General features: G+C 36.5%; 2 protein-coding genes across 3 annotated transcripts; both read left to right on the top strand.

Annotated features, from left to right (window-relative positions):
* Positions 1–3,626: 3,626 nt before the first annotated feature.
* LOC103135707 (uncharacterized) lies at positions 3,627–13,559 on the top strand. Its single transcript, XM_007548567.2, has 25 exons — positions 3,627–3,646; positions 3,923–4,053; positions 5,024–5,188; positions 5,330–5,467; positions 5,949–6,100; positions 6,698–6,801; positions 6,908–7,097; positions 7,291–7,416; positions 7,859–8,002; positions 8,133–8,268; positions 8,522–8,672; positions 9,263–9,399; positions 9,572–9,683; positions 9,785–9,848; positions 9,957–10,160; positions 10,547–10,692; positions 11,072–11,190; positions 11,288–11,409; positions 11,494–11,591; positions 11,663–11,799; positions 12,013–12,137; positions 12,229–12,374; positions 12,504–12,606; positions 12,695–12,831; positions 12,928–13,559. Coding segments are annotated over exons 1-25 (3,204 nt in total). The 5' UTR covers positions 3,627–3,644; the 3' UTR covers positions 13,043–13,559.
* A 492-nt stretch (positions 13,560–14,051) lies between these two features.
* Positions 14,052–17,350, top strand: LOC103135706 (protein THEM6-like). 2 transcript variants are annotated; one of them, XM_007548566.2, is made up of 3 exons: positions 14,052–14,139; positions 16,316–16,821; positions 16,908–17,350. In XM_007548566.2, exons 2-3 carry the CDS (start codon positions 16,318–16,320, stop codon positions 17,013–17,015), a joined length of 612 nt encoding a protein of 203 aa, XP_007548628.1. In that variant the 5' UTR covers positions 14,052–14,139; positions 16,316–16,317; the 3' UTR covers positions 17,016–17,350. The 2 variants fall into 2 exon arrangements, with proteins under 2 accessions (XP_007548628.1, XP_016525134.1); XM_016669648.1 differs by lacking the exon at positions 14,052–14,139 and adding an exon at positions 14,162–14,598.
* The last annotated feature ends 66 nt before the right edge of the window (positions 17,351–17,416 follow it).

Here is a 17,416-nt window from a genome sequence, read left to right as displayed (position 1 = left end):
TTTTTGGGGGTTACTTAATGTCCTAAACAGTTTGAAATTTAGTCACCTTAATTTTAAAAAGTTACCCAAATTTTAAATACAAAGTGTTAAACTATGGATTCTTGATTTTGAGCACTTGTTTATTGATTATTCTGTTTTTATGTTATTGAAGAAAAGTGCTAATGAGATTGGTTGAGAAATTTATGGGATATTAAGGTGGGACAGAACCTCAAGCTCCATGATGAAGAACAACAACATGTGTTTGATTTGTAAATGTCTTCTTTCTGTGTTAATTTATTAGTTTTGTAATGATTTTATTTATTTTTCTCTTATTTATTTTATTCTTTGAAATCTCATAATTTGCACATACTATGTTTTTGTCTACCTGATTAGTTTTTTATATATACTAATTAAATCAGATGGTATGTTTTAAAAATGTTTTTCACCAAACACTTTTTTACTCTTGAATAAGATTTTTTACGACTCTACGAGCCTCTATGCGTATTTTACGGCAACATTTCTATTACCGGTACATTAAAGACAGTGCTCCACCATGTGGTCAAAAGATGGAACTGCACTAGTTTTGACTCTTTTTTTTCCCAATGCACAAAAAGTCAGCAAGGTAGATTCAAACTGAAACATGTAATCAATAAAATGAGTAAAAGGTCAACATTCAATCTTTAAACCAGTCAACAATCAACATTTTTATTTACTGACAATTGTGGACCGTTTCAAAGTTTAGTGAATAACTAAATTAGGAAAACTATGTAATCAACTTAATTTGTTCTCTTCATTTTATGAGGAAATTTGACAGCTGCTGTTTAGCATTCACATTAAAAAATAACAACCTAAAGCCATATGCACTCATATGCATATGGCTTTGAAGATGTTGAGCTGCACCCTTCAAAAAAAAAGTTGTTTTTACAAGAGCTAAACCAGTTCTAAGAGTACATTATGAAGGGACCTGCAGTAGGACAATTAAAGTACAAAAATTCACATCTTACTAGCTGGCTTTGCTATAGATTTTTGCACAATTTCAGAGGAAACGGCTAAAAAAAATTTAAAGGTGTGGATGTCATATATTTGAAGCATGTTGATTTTAGCTCTTGAAGATACTCAAGATGTGTTGTTTTAGGCTGGAAAAGTGAAAAGGCGTTACATAGTTTCCTGAAATGTCCTGATATGGACTAATATAGTCCAAACCAGCCCTTTGCCCTATGCTATTTGCTTCATACTGAGAAACGATTTCTTCTTGGAGACTTGGACTGGGTTGAGGTTTTAAATTTTACCCAAATGCTAAAGTTTGCTCATGACATATGTAATGCGACAGTTAAACGCTATGAATCTTACCGGAAATTGGCTGCTCTGTAAACAAACATCCTCCACTGCAAAGACAGAAGGGCTGATAAACACACTTTTAATGATAATTGAGTATTTGGAAGGAAGCATGGCCAACAAAGACCGAATAACTTTGTTCACTTCCTCTGCTGTCATAGACTACAATCCTAAAACAGCACAGAAAATTGATGTCATCGTTCACAACCTGTCTTTCTCTTCACTGATTGGCCCAGTAAAAGATCTACTCGAGACAATCCAAGTCAAAGACAGAAAGCTCGAAGTGAGATATATATATATTTTAATTTTAAAAATTTATATATAAATTTTTTTTCTTTTTTTTCCCCAAGTAGAATTGCACAGAAGAGCAATAACCAGGCTAGAGATGGACTGGTAACCACATCGAGGCGTACTCTGCCTCTCTCCTCATGACCATTGGAGATGGGCACCAGCAGCAATCCTGTGACACTGCAAGAATAAGTGGATAATGAATGCATGGATGAATTCTCAGTTGTGTCATCCTCTAACATTCAACCATATTGGACTGGTTTTTTCAGGTTTGTAGAAGAACATGTGATGAAAGCTCTGTAAGCCTTTGCAGAGTAGCAGATAAGGATTTCTGTCGTCATCTGTCATTTTTTGGATAACGACAGAAAAATATGCCTGTCTCGCTCTTTTTAACTTCTCAATATTTGTGATTTGTCTCTCTATAAATATCACAATGAACAGGTGGGGAGGGATGCAGAGACGGGACGCTTTGCTTTTACACCTGAACCGGACTGCGGCAACCGTTTGACCGAAGAGGCCTTGCACAAAAATGTCAAAATTCGCAGAGAAAAAAAAAAAATGTTGTGGGGGTGGGGGGTGAGTTTCACTTTGTGTGCTTTTCAAAACAAAATACAAGTACGAAAAAAATGAAGTAGAAAAACGAAGATCAACATCGACAAGCTTATTACGAATTTATTTTTATCCACTTTGCGTGAACTCCATTTTGGAGTTTATTCCATGTAGTGGTGTCTCTTTTTAGGTTTCGTTTTCTTCGTCAGTTGACACTAAGTGAAAACAGCTGTTGTTGTGGACACATACACAAGGTATGATTCTCTGTTTGATTCTCCTTTTTAGCATTTAAAACGGTGAGTGAATAATATTCCTATATAATATTTGCCTAAATAAGCTTATGTTTTTTCCCCCTTAAGACGTAAATAGAGTACTCACAAAAACAAAAGCAATTTAAAGGAGCTAACGCTTGCAGCTACCCCGACATTCCTTAAAATGAAATGAGCCAGTGCTCTGTTGATATACTGTTACTTAGTCTGATCCCTAGCTTTCAAGGATAAGATAAAGAATTTACAGTTTCACATTATATCAGGTTGAGACTCGCACTCTTCATAAAATCACGGACATTTCCGTGTCTGCCAAGTATTCACCAAACACTTTTTTACTCTTGCCGGTAAAAAAGTGTTTTGAAAGAAATTTCTTTCAAATTTCTTTAAAAATATAATTTACTTTATCGCTATTTAATGTGCGTATCCCCAGTGTTTTCATACTTGAAATTGATTATCCAATGATCTCGGGCCGTTCTGTTTCTGATCTCGCTCCACTTTAATCCTCTTTCACCCCCTGGCGATCAGTTCCTCCCAGGCAGAGGGTAAAGGATGCACCCAAAGTTACCAGAATAAAGGATGATGTTGTAAATTTAGAAAGTAAAATAAACTACAATAGAAAATAGTTAATTCGTAGTTTCAGGGATTTTTGCATTATTATTATTATTATTGTTTTTATTATTATTATTATTATTATTATTATTATTATTATTATTATTATTCACACATTGGCAGCCCTCTATCCTGCAAATGACCAATTATTCAAATTAAGCGTCTTATTGAACAGCCAATAGGCACTTTTCTTACTCTGTCGTTGGCAGATTTGAAACGCCAGAGTAAGAGGCGAAAGGTAAGCAGATAGTTTGCTGTTTTCATTATTATTTTTTTTCTCCAGGGCGTTTTAATTTTAGAAAATGAGACGTATTTAGAAGTTTATACTTATTTGTGTAGGTCTTACACCGAGTTACAATGTGGATACGTAGCTACCTTGGACTGCTAATTGGTGGAAGCAATGCTAACACGTGGAGGAATTTGCCATGTCGACATTTGAACTATTTGAAAAACTATATATACACTCGATCTTACAGAAGATATTGAACGTGTTTAATTTGTTTCAGAAATTTAAAAAAGCGTTTGTTATATTTAATGTAAACTAGGCCGGTTTGTGTTAGCCTTCTACCATACCAGCAAATTGAAAGCTAACCTGCCTTGTTGTTTCAGGGTTTGATGTAAATGTTTTACTTCACTGTTTTTGGAAACTTTATATGAAGCAAAATTGTTAGTTGCATAATTTCATAGGAAAATATCTAATATTTTTAAAGTTATATTGGCAATATATATATAATCAGATTGACTGCTGGTTACCCGACTGATGTCTTAACTCTGCACAAACTGTGCAAGTTTGACAAGACTGGGAATTCGAGATTTTTGAGAATTTTATTCTAGAATCAATGCTCTATGTTTTTATACAATAATAACTTAATATCTTTTGCTTATTTCTTAAGGATGGATGCAATATTTAATTTGCTTCAGCAGTACAGACTGGAGTCCTACTACAACCAGTTTCTGCAAATGGGTGTGAAAGATGAACAAGACTTCCTTGATGGAGTGACTGATGAGGATTTGTACAGCCTTGGTGAGTGTTCTGAATACGGCATAAATATGAATCATTTGCAAAGCAAATGTTTCTGGGTTTGCAAAGCAAGTATATATTTTATGCGGAGTTGAAGATTGTAAATTGCTCATGGCATTCAATCGAGTTTATTTCTGCAGTGCTAATTCACACCAAAGGTAATTTCACAACAAACGCAGGTTCAGTTCATATGCAAATTGTAGAAATGTTAACTTCTGCCATTGTGATATTGGTCTTTATAGTGCTTTATAAAAATATTCACACCTCTTAATCATATTAAATTTTGTCCTGTTAAAAACACAAACTTGAATCTGTTTTACCTTCATTCTATGTCTTTGACCAAGGCAAAATATAGTAACACAGGATGACTTTCTTCTTGCCTCTCCACGTTTAATTTAACTTTGGGATCAAGAAAGTATTTTTGAATTGGATTTTGAATATTTTTTAACAAATTGTCCTGTCTGAGCTGCAGATTGCCTTGTGATTAATGCTGTCCCTGCTCAGCTTCTCAGTTAAGCTGTGTGTTGGTAGACAATCTAAAAATTTTACCTCATTTTTAGATTATGGATTGATGTGAGTTATAACTTTAAAACTCCTATAAAGAAATTCTCCCTGATGGATCAGTTGTGTTCGCTGGTCTTCATGATGCAGCTTGTTGATTTGTGTTCCTTAACAAACATCTTAGTCCTTACAGAGCAGTTACCACTGGGATTAAATCTCAAACGGGTAGACTCTATTTACTCATCGGAGACCTCTGAGGGCTGTTTTCTGGACTCCATTTTATTTAGAGGAATTGTTTTAAAAACACAATTTTTAAAAATTAAACTGTACATTTTGCACGTTGTCACTACTTTGTGGTTGTATATCACATAAGGTCAATGACATTGGAGCATTATTTTTAACATGATAAATGTAAAGAAGGTAAAAAGGTTTGGGATTATTTGCATGTTAATTTGTTCTATTTTTTTCTCAGGTTTAAGTCATGTGGAAAAGAATCGTTTTAACAACATGAGAACCTTTATCCAAAAACTAAGTGCTCCCCAGCGACGGGTCCAAACTGTGACACCACCGAAGACTTCAAACTCATTTAGTCTGTGGTACACATATCCCAAATGCCCCGAACGGAAACAGATTAAAGGTAGGGGGGAAATAGGACAACTTTATCATTACTTTGAATTCTCTAAACTTAAAAACGAATATTAAACTAGTACAATTAGTTATGAACACAGCAAATACTAGCCCCTATGTGAAACTTAGACCACAAATGTGAATGTTACAGATATGGACCCTGGACAAAACACTGTCGAAGATCTGATGTTACGGATCTCTTACCTTGAAAAAGTTGCCAACACCCAAGGGGTCTGCTTATATACCATCGATGGGATGCCCCTGACAGATGATCCCTTCTTCAATACTTGTGAGTTGATATAAACTCTTTTTGTATAAAGATAGTTTTGGTATTAGAAGGCATTTTACCTGTTTACTAGAACATAAAACAAGCCAACGTTGTTGCTAAAGATTGAGAAGAAGAAACAGATTTGGGACACAGATGGCACTGAACTTTGAACTAGTAGTAGTAGAGCTTGGTTTATTTCCCTTCTCTTTGTTTCATTCTTTCCCCATCTACAGCATTTGTGAATTAAGGCAGCACTTGCTAACATACTTGCTTATTTTTAAGATGGCTATTTTAAAAATGATATTTGACTACAGAGATTTGGGCTAAGATGGACAAAGATATACTTTTTGCAGAGGCTTAGTTGTATGCATCTATGAATACTATGTACAGTATCACAGGTTACTGTCCATTTTCCTATTTTATGTTTGAATTAAAAATGTTCAACACTTGTTTGATACAGAACCATGTTCAACAGTTTAACTATGAATTGTTTATTTTCCAGGGTCTTTGAAAGAGAGACATATCCAAACTGGTGACACAGTCTATGCCATTTTCACTTCAAAGGAAAACCTAAGGCAGGCTCCTAAAATGGCAAAGCAAAAGCCCTATGAAGCGACTGGGACAGAAGTCATTCGATGCCACGTCATGCTCAAGGTAGAGCTGATCCTTGGTGCTTACTGTTAGAGATGCGGGAGTCAGAATATTGCGGCCAATTTTCAGTCTTAAGTGTTTGTCGGTAAAGCTTTTGTTTATGATTTCCCCAAAGGAACTCTTATTAGTCTTTACCATCTTATGTTTCAGCTGAATGTGACTAGCACTACCAAAATAGTCAGTCTGTGCATTCCTAGACAATGTGGATCTTTGCTTTAGCTAGGATTTCTAAAAGTCTACCAACATTTGCAAGTCCAGCATGGATTGAAATCTCAAGGGATTAAATCGAGTAGCTCTGTTCAGCCTTCCTGTTTTATCTGCTGAGTATCAAATTTTCTCACACCCTCAATGAGCTGTAGGCATCCCACAAAGTGTGTAATATTTATATTACACATTTTGTATGTGTAATGTGTAAAAAATATATATATATATTTTTTTTAATACCGAAATTTTAAATCTTCCTTCTGGAAGCACACTGGTAAAGAACTATTTATTTAATTTAGAATATCTTGTAGATATGGCAATATTAGTTTTTGGAATGAAAATATGGAGAGCATTTATAATTTTTTTTTGAATGCTGGTTGACTTTCTGTTTTCAAGGGATACTTTGAAGTTTGTGTGGACTTGGAAAGTGACACAATGGCAACCCTGAGACAAAAATTATCAAAGACAAGTGGCATCCCAGGACATGTCCTTCATCAGAAGTAAATCTACACAATGATGTGTGTTCCTACTGTACTGAACTCTTATTTTCACAGATAGTCCTCAGCGCTGTCACTTCTTTTTTGTTGTTGTAATTTTTTTCCTCAGAGGGAAATACTCCATCAGCGACACACTGAAGAAGTGTGGAATTTTGGAAGGCTCAACAGTTTCCTTCAGTTTGTCGTCTTTTTCTGAAGAAACTCCATGTGATGACATGTTCTACTTCAACAATGTTGTGCCTTCAGTGTCCCAAACCCTGAAAGGAATCAGTGTATTTTTCTCATCTCTTTATGCTATTGTAAGTACTGTCTTTCTATTGTCTTTTATTCGCCAGCAGACTTAACGGTCAAATAAGCTTCTTTTTTTGTCCTGTTCACTTAAAACCTTTTCGTTCTTTCTTCTTTTCTTTTTTTTAATAGTTTCTGAAAGTAATTGTGGTTCTCAATTGTCCTAAGAGTTTTTCTAAAATATCTATTTTTACGGGATTTCAGGCAGAGCATACAGACGTACCCCGCAAAATGTTGCTTGCCTACGTAAGAAAACTGACTGGATGTAACGCCCTCGTCCAGAGCTTGCATCAGCTGTGCAGAAATGAGAGAGTGACCAGAAACCAGAAGGCAAGTCTGTCTTTGTAAATATTGAAGGTATTCATTCTGAACTATTAATTTGACTATTTAGTCATTGTGTATATTGAATTTAGGAATCCATTTTGGTCTTATTTTTCTGCAATAGTGCTTAGCACGTACACATTCAAATTGTTGGATTCATGAGTATTTCTACACAATGAGCAATTTCTCCTGGGCATTTGGAGCCTATATGATGCCCCTTTTAGGTCATCCTTTCAATTCCTGATCTCCAAGTGTTTATCACGTCTCTCGATTAGCAAATGTTACCCCCTCTGACCCACCCTGGTAATAAGGGGTATCTGCAGTTGCCAAATGGCAAAGTGATAGCCCTTAGCCATAGAGGTTATATTATATTTTTTTCATCTTAACTATTTCACTGTCTTTTGTATGTTGTAACAGTAGCTATGATGATGTGCTAACTGATTTCCTGCAGATTGCCGTTGTTGAGGGCTTGTACATGCTCTTCAGAGAGCTTTTACCCAAGCAAGGATCACAGCGAGGGGAAAAAACCATCGAGGACCAGGATGTTTTTGAGAACTCCTTGTACTGCTGGGCACACCTCATCAACAAAGCAAAAGTAATGAAATTCTTTTATTTATTTATATTTTTAATTGCCACCGTCCATGACCGCGTATCTTTATTTTCTGTAAAGTTTTATATGAATTTTAGCCAGTGTCATTTATTAAAACTTTCTTCCACGTCAACAGGACCAGACGACTGAGCATGAAGACTTTGCTCCGATCAATCTTGTGTCCGAAGACGGTAACCATTTCTGTGAGCCAGTCAGAGTTCCCGGAGTGCCAACTGTCTTTGAAAGAGCTGATGTTCTTGACAAAATCAAGGGTATTTTTTAAGCTTACGCTTAAATTTGATTACTCGTGGACAACATACATTCACGATTTCTCACTTTCTGCAGTTTTATTTTGAAACTTGTTTTTTAACTAGCTTCCAGAGTTTTATATTATGGTAATGTTCTAACAGTAGTGGTGTTAAAGCCTACTAAGTTGAACCCATAACCAGTGCCATTTCTTCTATGTGTGTTGTTCTTGGTTTAGTTTAATATTGCACAAATTTCGAATTGTGCCCTTTAAATTAGATGGCATTAAAATCCCAAATTGCACCGAAGAGCCGTTGGGAGAATGTTCCCTCCAGAGAGCCGCTGATGTGGAGAAGATACTTCTCAGCATCCCTCGCTCTGTCCGGTCATATCCTCTCTGGATTCATCATGACAAGGTGTCTGGTCACAAGTACGTATCCTCAAACTAATATTTCTCTTAGAATTGAATAATGCTTGTGTTCTTTAAAAACAATTGTTAATCTTGGACTGAAGTGTGTGTGTGTTAGATTTTTTTTACAATAGGGTTGCTTTCATAGTGTGCCTGATACTTGACTTGCATCTTCTTTTTCAAAGACTTCAACATTTTAAACATATTTAATAGATCTTCAAAATATCAAAATGTCATGTAAACATAAGTCCAAAATATCCTAATATATTAAACAAGTATAGAAAATCCACCACTTTTGAAAACCTTGGAAGACGCCAAAATAGGAATTTTTAAGCACATTTATTAAATATTTTGGTCACTTGGAGCAAAATGCAAAGGGTCAAGATTTGTTTTACAGGTAAAACATGAAATAATACAGTGCCACCTGTTGGTGAAATTTTACATTGCTAGCCAACCACCATAAAAAGACCCACATTGAATAGATCCCTCAAAAGGTTTTTATTACAAAAAAGTTATTTAGTGATTAGAAAGGTTTACAACAAACAAAAGCTTTGAATTATACTAGTTTACCAAGCTCTGCAGCTTTATGTTTTTTGTTTGTTTTGTTTTAGCTTTCAGGTTAATGTTGAGTGGACCTTTGGAAGTATGGTGGAAGGACTAAAAGCTTTCACTTGCCTCAATGTGACTCCACCTCTGCAGCTGAAGGATCTGGGATCAACTCGGTGTTCCCTCGTTATGCTGAGCGAAGGTTGATCATAATATGAACATGCAGTTGTTTCAGTCCAACATCCATGATATTAAAAGGGACAAAATATCCACTCTTTATTTGCCTTTATCTCTGGTGTGCTGAGTTTTTTTTTTATCTTTTAAAGAACTATTTTTTTTATGAGGTTATTTGTTCTTTTCTTCTTTTTAACCAGACAACCTCGGGGTTTATCTCTACAAGGACAAAGGATCCCCTGATATGATCAAAGTGCATGATTGCCTGGACGGAAAAGTAAAATTAGTGGATCTGAATATTTTGGCTGCCAAGTACGTACATGAGTTTATACAATAAATGTGTATGCCATAAGAACAGTACAAAATAAAATCAAAGTTTTTTTGTTTTTTTTGTTTGTTTTTATGTGATGTAGGACTGGTGACCACAGAGATGATCAAACATTTGTCACTACCAGGACTCCAAAAGAAGCAATACTGGTAATATGTGAAAATACTTTTATTTTTTTCTAATCCTAAAATAACTCAGAATAAAGTAGCATTAGTTTTCCAGACATAAATTAATTAATGTTGACTTGTTTTCATCAGGTACTGATGGATACCAGTTCCTCCATGGAAGAAGAGTGCTATGAAAATGCAGAAATAAAGAAAATCAATGCTGTGAAAGAGCTTTTTGACAACTTCGCCACCAGGAGCATGGCCTATGATTTCCATCATGTCATTGGGCTTGTGAAGTTTGATTCCTTTGTGAAGACCCTCCATACATTCACTGAAAATCTGGAAAAGTTCAAGGTACACACTTTGTTGAAGTAAAGATGATTTTTGAACGTGTTATAATTTTACATTTTAAAAGCCATAGTTGGTGAAAGACAATTTATTTCAGTTTCTCAAATTAATGCAGGGATGATTTCAGAGGTGAAATGTATGTTTACACCTTTAAGGCAGTTCCCAGACAAGAGCTGTCTGATAACCTGGGGCTGCAGAGACAGCCACGTGCATATTACTCTTGCATTCATGCATTTTTGTCTTTATAAGAACACATGCACACTACATTGTGTAGGGTTTGACTGAAAAGAAAACTGCATAAAAATTAGGGATGACTTAAGTCAGTGTTTAATCCCTGCAATAGCTGCTACATAACAGGACTTGGTTTTTATCATGCTCTTCCACATTTGTAGGAACATTTGCGTGACTTGAAGGCAAGTGGCTGTACTCTCCTGTACGATGCGCTACGGCGAGGAGCTCGGGAGCTTGAAAAAGTCAAGGAGAGATTCCCAGATTGTAGACTTCGCATCATATGCCTCACCGATGGAAATGACTCTGGGTAAAATCTCCTGCTTCACTTCACATTTTAATCACTTCTTCTGTTGATTAGGAAAATCGTATATTAAGCTTGAAGAATTTAACATGGTCTTTCACTGCATATAATCAGTTTGCACAGGGTGTATGCACATCCTTAACCCTTCTGCAGTCTTAAGAAATGGGGTTGTTTGGATTCCACAAGCTCTTTACTCTGTGTGGGGTCACGCTGATGTGCACTTTTACAAGATTTTCTTTTTTTCTGTTGTCACTGCTGTCCGACCGTGACATTTGCCGTCCTCCTCCTGAGTGTCGAGCTTAAATTTGAGTTTAACTGTATGGCCTAACAAATGGTTTGTCCTCCACTTGTCTGTTGAGATGCAACAAATTATACCTTTTTTAAGATCCCAGACAGAGCCTGTAGCTGTGACAGTGAAACTGCTCAAATCTGACGTCACTGTTGATTCGATCCTCCTGGGAAATGTGGAGAACAACATGGTGCATGGGATCAGCAATGCAACAGGTTTATTTTTATTGAATCTATTTGCCAGTTTTTTTTCACAGTAGGTAAACATGTTTTGAAGCTTTTCTTTACTTCCTCTAATTTCTTTCTGTTCCAGGTGGTTGTTGTTTCAAGCCACAGACAACCAAAGATGGCCTCAAACTCTTTGAAATTGAGACAGTTCTGTCCTTGGAGCAAAGGAAACCCAAGAAAAAACTTGATGCATCTTCCATCTCTGAGGTCTGTCATGACTGTTTGTCTGTGTTTAGTTAAGATGAATGAATCACTGTGGCTTTATGATGAATTTATTTTCATTCCATCTAGTCTGGATTAATGGGCCTCTTTGCTGTTCATGGGTATGATGAATATCCAGAGACATTCCTGCCAAGTCAGATAAATGGCAGAGTGACCCTGACTGAAAGGTAGGAGACATCATCACTTTTCTAGCTTTGGTGAATAAATGGACAATTCAAGCTCCTTTTTTCTTAATCAGTACCCTCAAAAAGAAGATTCGTGAGTCAAAGGATGGACGATTCATGGAAAAGGAAAAACGGATCCTGGAGGAACTCAGAAGTCTGCACTGTGACCCACATCCCTTCTTTAGAGTCTTTCCATCAGAGTCTGATTTCTGTAAGTTTATTTTATTTTTTTCTTCCTTGTTAAAATTTTTACAGGTTAACTTTTTAAAAGTGACTAATAATTGTGCCATAAATGAAACGGTGATTTGTAAAAAACTAGATAGTAAATCTATGAACCACATGACAGATTATGATGAATAATAAATAATTTCTCTGTTTAAAAATGTTTTTTATTACATCTGTGCTAAGTTTCTCATCTTTTCAGCATTCTGGAGGATTCTCATGCAGGGCCCTCCTGACACACCATACCAGTCGGGCGTGTTTGAGCTGTACTGTCAGTTTGGACCCGACTACCCAGTGAAACCTCCAGTCCTTCGTTTTGTCACAAACGTATCCTGACACTTTGTGGAAGCATTAAATAAGTCTTGCCAACTATATGTAACTTCATGTTATGTAGTTAAAATTCTTAACATCATGACAGGTGTACCACTGCAATGTTAACAGTGTGGGCCGGATCTGTCACAACATATTCGACCGAAACTACAGTGCACACATCACAATGAAAGAGATTTTTGATGCTGTGTATGGGCTGCTCATCATTCCTGAGCCAGATGATCCCCTGGATAGGTGAGGAATATTTTAGTGTTTCAGATGGTCATCTATCTGAATATAAAATCCACATGCTTCAACTTCTGCTTCTCCAAAAGGCCTATAAATATGAAACTTCATTGATCCATTATTATTTATTTTTTTAAGCATTTTGGCTGAGGAATTCTTGACGAGCCGTGAAATGTACGAACAAGAAGCCAAGAGGCACACGGAGGAGCATGCAGGGAAGTCTTTGGATGATATGGAAAAGGTGGATCAATGGGTGTATTTACAGTCTTGGTGGTGTAATAGTCCATGGATAAATTTAACATATTTATGTGTCTTTGTTTTTCCTGAAGAAACTGGTGGATTCTGTGCCACAGTTTGTTCCCCAACACCTGCTCTGTCCTCTGACCAAGAAGATGTTTGTTGATCCTGTGAAAACAGTTTATGGCACTGTGTATGAACGCAAAGCCATCGAGAAGCATCTCAAACAGTAAGCTTCTGCATCTGTTTTTGTTAACTGAAATTTGAGCTGCTGAGTTATATCTAACCGGGATGCTCTAATCGTGACGCTGTCCCTCTCTTTCAGACACGATCATGATCCACTGGCTGGACCAGGAAATGAGCTTGAAATGAATGACTTGATGTCAGACTGGAACATGAAGAAAATGGTGATGGATTACAGATCTCAACAAATTCAGTGAATCTTCTTGGGAACATTGTTTTGTTTTTGTTTTTTTTCCTTCAAATATCCACAGTGACCTTTTAGATGATGTTGGTTAGAAAATAGCTTATTTTTTATGTATAGTTAACTTGCTTTGCTATTATGATACATGTTTAACTTAGTTATCTGTATGGTATTAATTTGTTACTAATCAAGTTAGCATGTGATTTCTTTTGTATAGCATTTGAAATTCTATTTGACATCTTGTTAAAGACAAATTGTTAAGTCTTTTGCTTGTCTTTCACATTCTTACATTTTGTACATTGTTTTAAAAAAAACTAAGGCTTGGAATTTTTTTTTTTATTAATCAGCATTTTCCTTTTTGCATATTGTCCTTTATTTACAGCGTTTTTAAAGGCCTTTTGAGGAAACAGAAGTTGAAACAGCATGTTTTGTCTGGTTTCTAAATAAGCAAGTGGTTGAATTTTTGGTACATTATAACTGACTCTTGTCTTGAGAGCTTGCATGAAATTAAACTTTGTCTTGACAGTTTATATGAAATTAAAGTGTGTGTGTGGCCTTATTTGATACAGAGATGGGGCCATTTTTCTAACTGTTGTGACTGTTTTACATAGCTTATTGGAGTTATTCATACATCAGTCAATTATCTTGACTATCAATTTGGCCTCATGGCATCACAACGTTAAATAAGCATCGAATCTATCTTTATTATACACTTTAATAAAATTTTGAAAACTGAAATTAACATAAGATCTTGTAACTATTAAAAGTATCATTGGTTTGAAGAGCCAATCCTCTCGATCAGTCTGCATTACGTCGCTTTAGCTTCCGGAAGTTAGTCGATCTCTTTTTGTAAAAAAAAAAAAATCTGTCAAAGTAAATGTTAATTAAAAGTATGTTACAGCGATATATACCTGTCCTTCACTTAACTCCACACAGTCATTCAATGTTTTGTTTACAAGGCCTGATTTAATTTTTTCCTCCATTCATTCTAGGTTTTTTTAAGAAGCACAACATTGTTACTTTTATTATGAAATCTATTGCCGGAAGTCTTTAGAGTTAAGTTGAACCGTGCAGACTGCAGTTTTTAGCTGACACAAGACACGAACACGACAGGTGAGCTTGAACTTTTCCCACATGCTTGAATCCTGCATAGTTTTACATTATGTTCAATAATATACATCTACTTCCTTGCCGTATTAGTTAGTGTCTTTAAACCACAATAGCTAGATTTGTTTTTCGTTCTGAAGCAGGACCGCTTAAACTAAGATTCAAAATTTGAAATCTTCAGTATTTCTGGGCCAAGTCTCTGATTCATAAACTGCTTTTTTAGAGTTTTAGAAAATATTTTATCAGTGGAAATCTCTTGATTCACTGAAACTGCTTGTCGTTAAGACAAACTCCTCATGCAGGGACAGCCTGCCTTTCTTGCAGAACCTGTTTGCGGGCTCCTATTTTGTGAAAAGTTTAGACTTTAGTGCAACATTTTGTCAGGATTTGCTGAGACTTGGAAAATCCAGGAATTTCAACAAGACCAAGAAACAGATGAATATGGTTTTATTTGCTGGCTACTGAGTGAGTTTCACACAGATTTGGTAATGAGCTGAACAATGTTTTTTGTTGGCCATTTTTTTAAAGTTACACTTTCTCTACATCTGTATATTACAAACAGGTAAATAGTTCCATTAATTTTACGTGAAACTAAAATTTCACGTACAATTTTAGGTGTAGTATACAAAAGGCGTTTCCACTAAAGCACTGATTGTCAGATTGTGAACCCTTGAGTCAAAATGTCTCCATCTGACCACTGAACCTGCAGAATTCAACGTACAATATGGAATATGTAAACTACTTCATTGCAAAGAAGCTGATTTATTTCAGTTTATTTATGTAGCATTTAATCACAACACGTTTCCTGAAGTAACTCTGCAATAAAGAAGTCAGTTAAATCCAACCATACGCACAGATTCCAATACAATCCAAATTAGTCCATGCAGTTAAACTGAGTTTGTGATTAAAATGTTTTCTGAACCAGGAGATCGCAGAGTGTCACTTGTAGCATTCACTCCTCCTGGATGAGTATAGAGTGTTGGGGTTTCTGTGCAATGCGAACATTATCAAATGGAGAGGAAGGATGGAGAGTTAGAATTAAATAGAGACAAGTGGTACTAAAGAGATACATCTTTTAAATATTTCAAATGACAGTAAGCTTTGTCAACTGTCCCAACCACCAACTTTTATTAGGACTAAAGTCCCACCATTGAACCATTTGTTTTGGCATCTAAAGTTTAAATGCATTACATTTCTAATTATATTTACCATATTTAAAGACTCTTAAATCATTTTCTGATGCATTAAACAGCTATAGGTATGGGAGGCACATCTATTGTATCGATTCACTGAATTAGCTGTTTTTGGAAATTTTTGGAAATATCGGGTATGATTTTTTTCCGTTAATGTGCTCTTTGGGCTTCCAGTGTTCAGACTGATGGCAGTCCACTCATGGTCTGCCATCTTGTTTTACAACCATGCTTTACAACTTGGATTTATTTGGACTTTGAATTCAGGTCAACTCCTAGAGTGGAAGATTAAAATAAAAGCATGTTTTAAAAATTATTTTCTGTGATTTGTAGCTGTAGGAGAAATTGAACTTTTTGGGCCAATGGCAAAAAGCTATAAAACAGTAGATTAGATTCATCCCTGTTTCGATACACCTGAGTTAAATGACTGAATTACCCCTGAGTACAGAATTGCGCTCTAATCTTTTTTGCATTTGTATTCTTGTGTTCTGTCCAGCAATTTAGCACTCTGAATGCTAAAAAGAAGCCCGTCAGATTTGTTTGCAACTTTTGCTATAATGCTTTAGGTTCATTTAAAATGCAATAGACATGGAGACAGAAAAGAGGAAGGAGAATAAAGAAAAGAACAGAAAAAAATAAAAAGGAAAGAGAGAGGTAAGAAGAGAGGAAGAAGATACAGACAGTACAAGAAAATGCCCTAGAAGTCTGTTTATATCCCTGCAGAAAGAGAAAAAACTAAGAATCCACAGTGACAAACATGCGTACACATACCAACACCTGTAACAACTGTAAAGCAAACTGTAGTAATTAATCCAAGATGTATTTAACGGCAACCCCACAACCCAAGATGGTTTATCTGTAAGGGCCTGAATTCAAAGCTTATGATGGAAAAAAAAATTATATAGTTAAATATTTAACATTAAAATCAAACCAAATATAAGAGAACAGCATCATATCGTCATCATTTATCTCCATCTGTCCTGTCCTTACAGAGATGTGGTGGGTGGCGTGGGTCCTCGCTGCTTTAGTGTTTCTCTTCTGCACTCTGGATGTGTGGTACTTCCTGCGAGCGGGCGCCGTTCTTTTGCGGGCCTGGTTTCAACCTCCGGTGTGGGACGTCACGGGAGAGCAGGTCATGACGGGACGCGTCACTCCACGCGACATCGACATGTGCCACATGAACAATGCCCGGTACCTCCGGGAGTGCGACTTCGCTCGCTTCTCTCTCTACATGCGTAACGGTGTGTTCAAAGCAACGCGGGCCCTCGGAGCCAACCTGGTTGTGGGGGCCACAACCATCCGCTACCGCAGGGCTCTGTGTATAGGAGAGGGATACGATCTGTGCAGTCGGATCGTCACTTGGGATGACAAAGCTTTTTTCCTGGAGCAAAGGTTTGTGTCCACTAAAGACAGACTGGTGTGTGCCGTCATGTACTGCAAGCAGAGTGTGATACGAAGCAGCCCTGACAAGATCTTACAGCACCTGTGTAAAAGGAAGGTAAGAGAGGGAGTGAAGGCTGACGGGATGAATCTGGGCACGTACTAGCAGCAAATGACAATAATCGTGTGTTTTGCTGCTTGTAGGTAGAGCCTCCTGAGTTTCCAGAGGACCTGCAGCATTGGGTCAACTTTATTTCTGCCAGCAGCCAGGCCCTGAGAGCTGAGAGTGGCCTTGAGGAGAAGAACAAATAGTTGGACGGACAGTATGTCGGCCTGAGGCTCGCCATCATCTCAGAGAGAAATTAATAATCTGAACAACTATGTCACTGCTTCACTGTTGTGCCTGTTCTTTGAACCCAGTATTTAAAGATGTAACACTGGAATATTGGTGTACATTGCATTGAAAATGTACGGATGTACAGCGTTACATCACAACTTTTCTAACTGTAAATATCTAACATATGGCAGGTTTTATAGCAGCAGCAATAAAACTTATCCATGGGTTAAGGTGTGAGTTTCTTACTGGAGCAAATTGTGCTTTTAAAGCATAAAAATATTAGAAGTAAAAATGACTTCTTGAGCTTTAACATCTGAATACATTGTTTCTGTTGTAGCATCTGAGGGCAGCTTTTAACATATAGTGCTAATTTTTT

Source organism: Poecilia formosa, unplaced genomic scaffold, assembly GCF_000485575.1.
Source record: "Poecilia formosa unplaced genomic scaffold, Poecilia_formosa-5.1.2 Scaffold27, whole genome shotgun sequence".
NCBI classification, from domain to species: Eukaryota; Metazoa; Chordata; class Actinopteri; order Cyprinodontiformes; family Poeciliidae; genus Poecilia; species Poecilia formosa.
The sequence above is the reverse complement of the archived record's forward strand: the minus strand, read 5'-3'. Positions and strand labels throughout refer to the sequence as shown.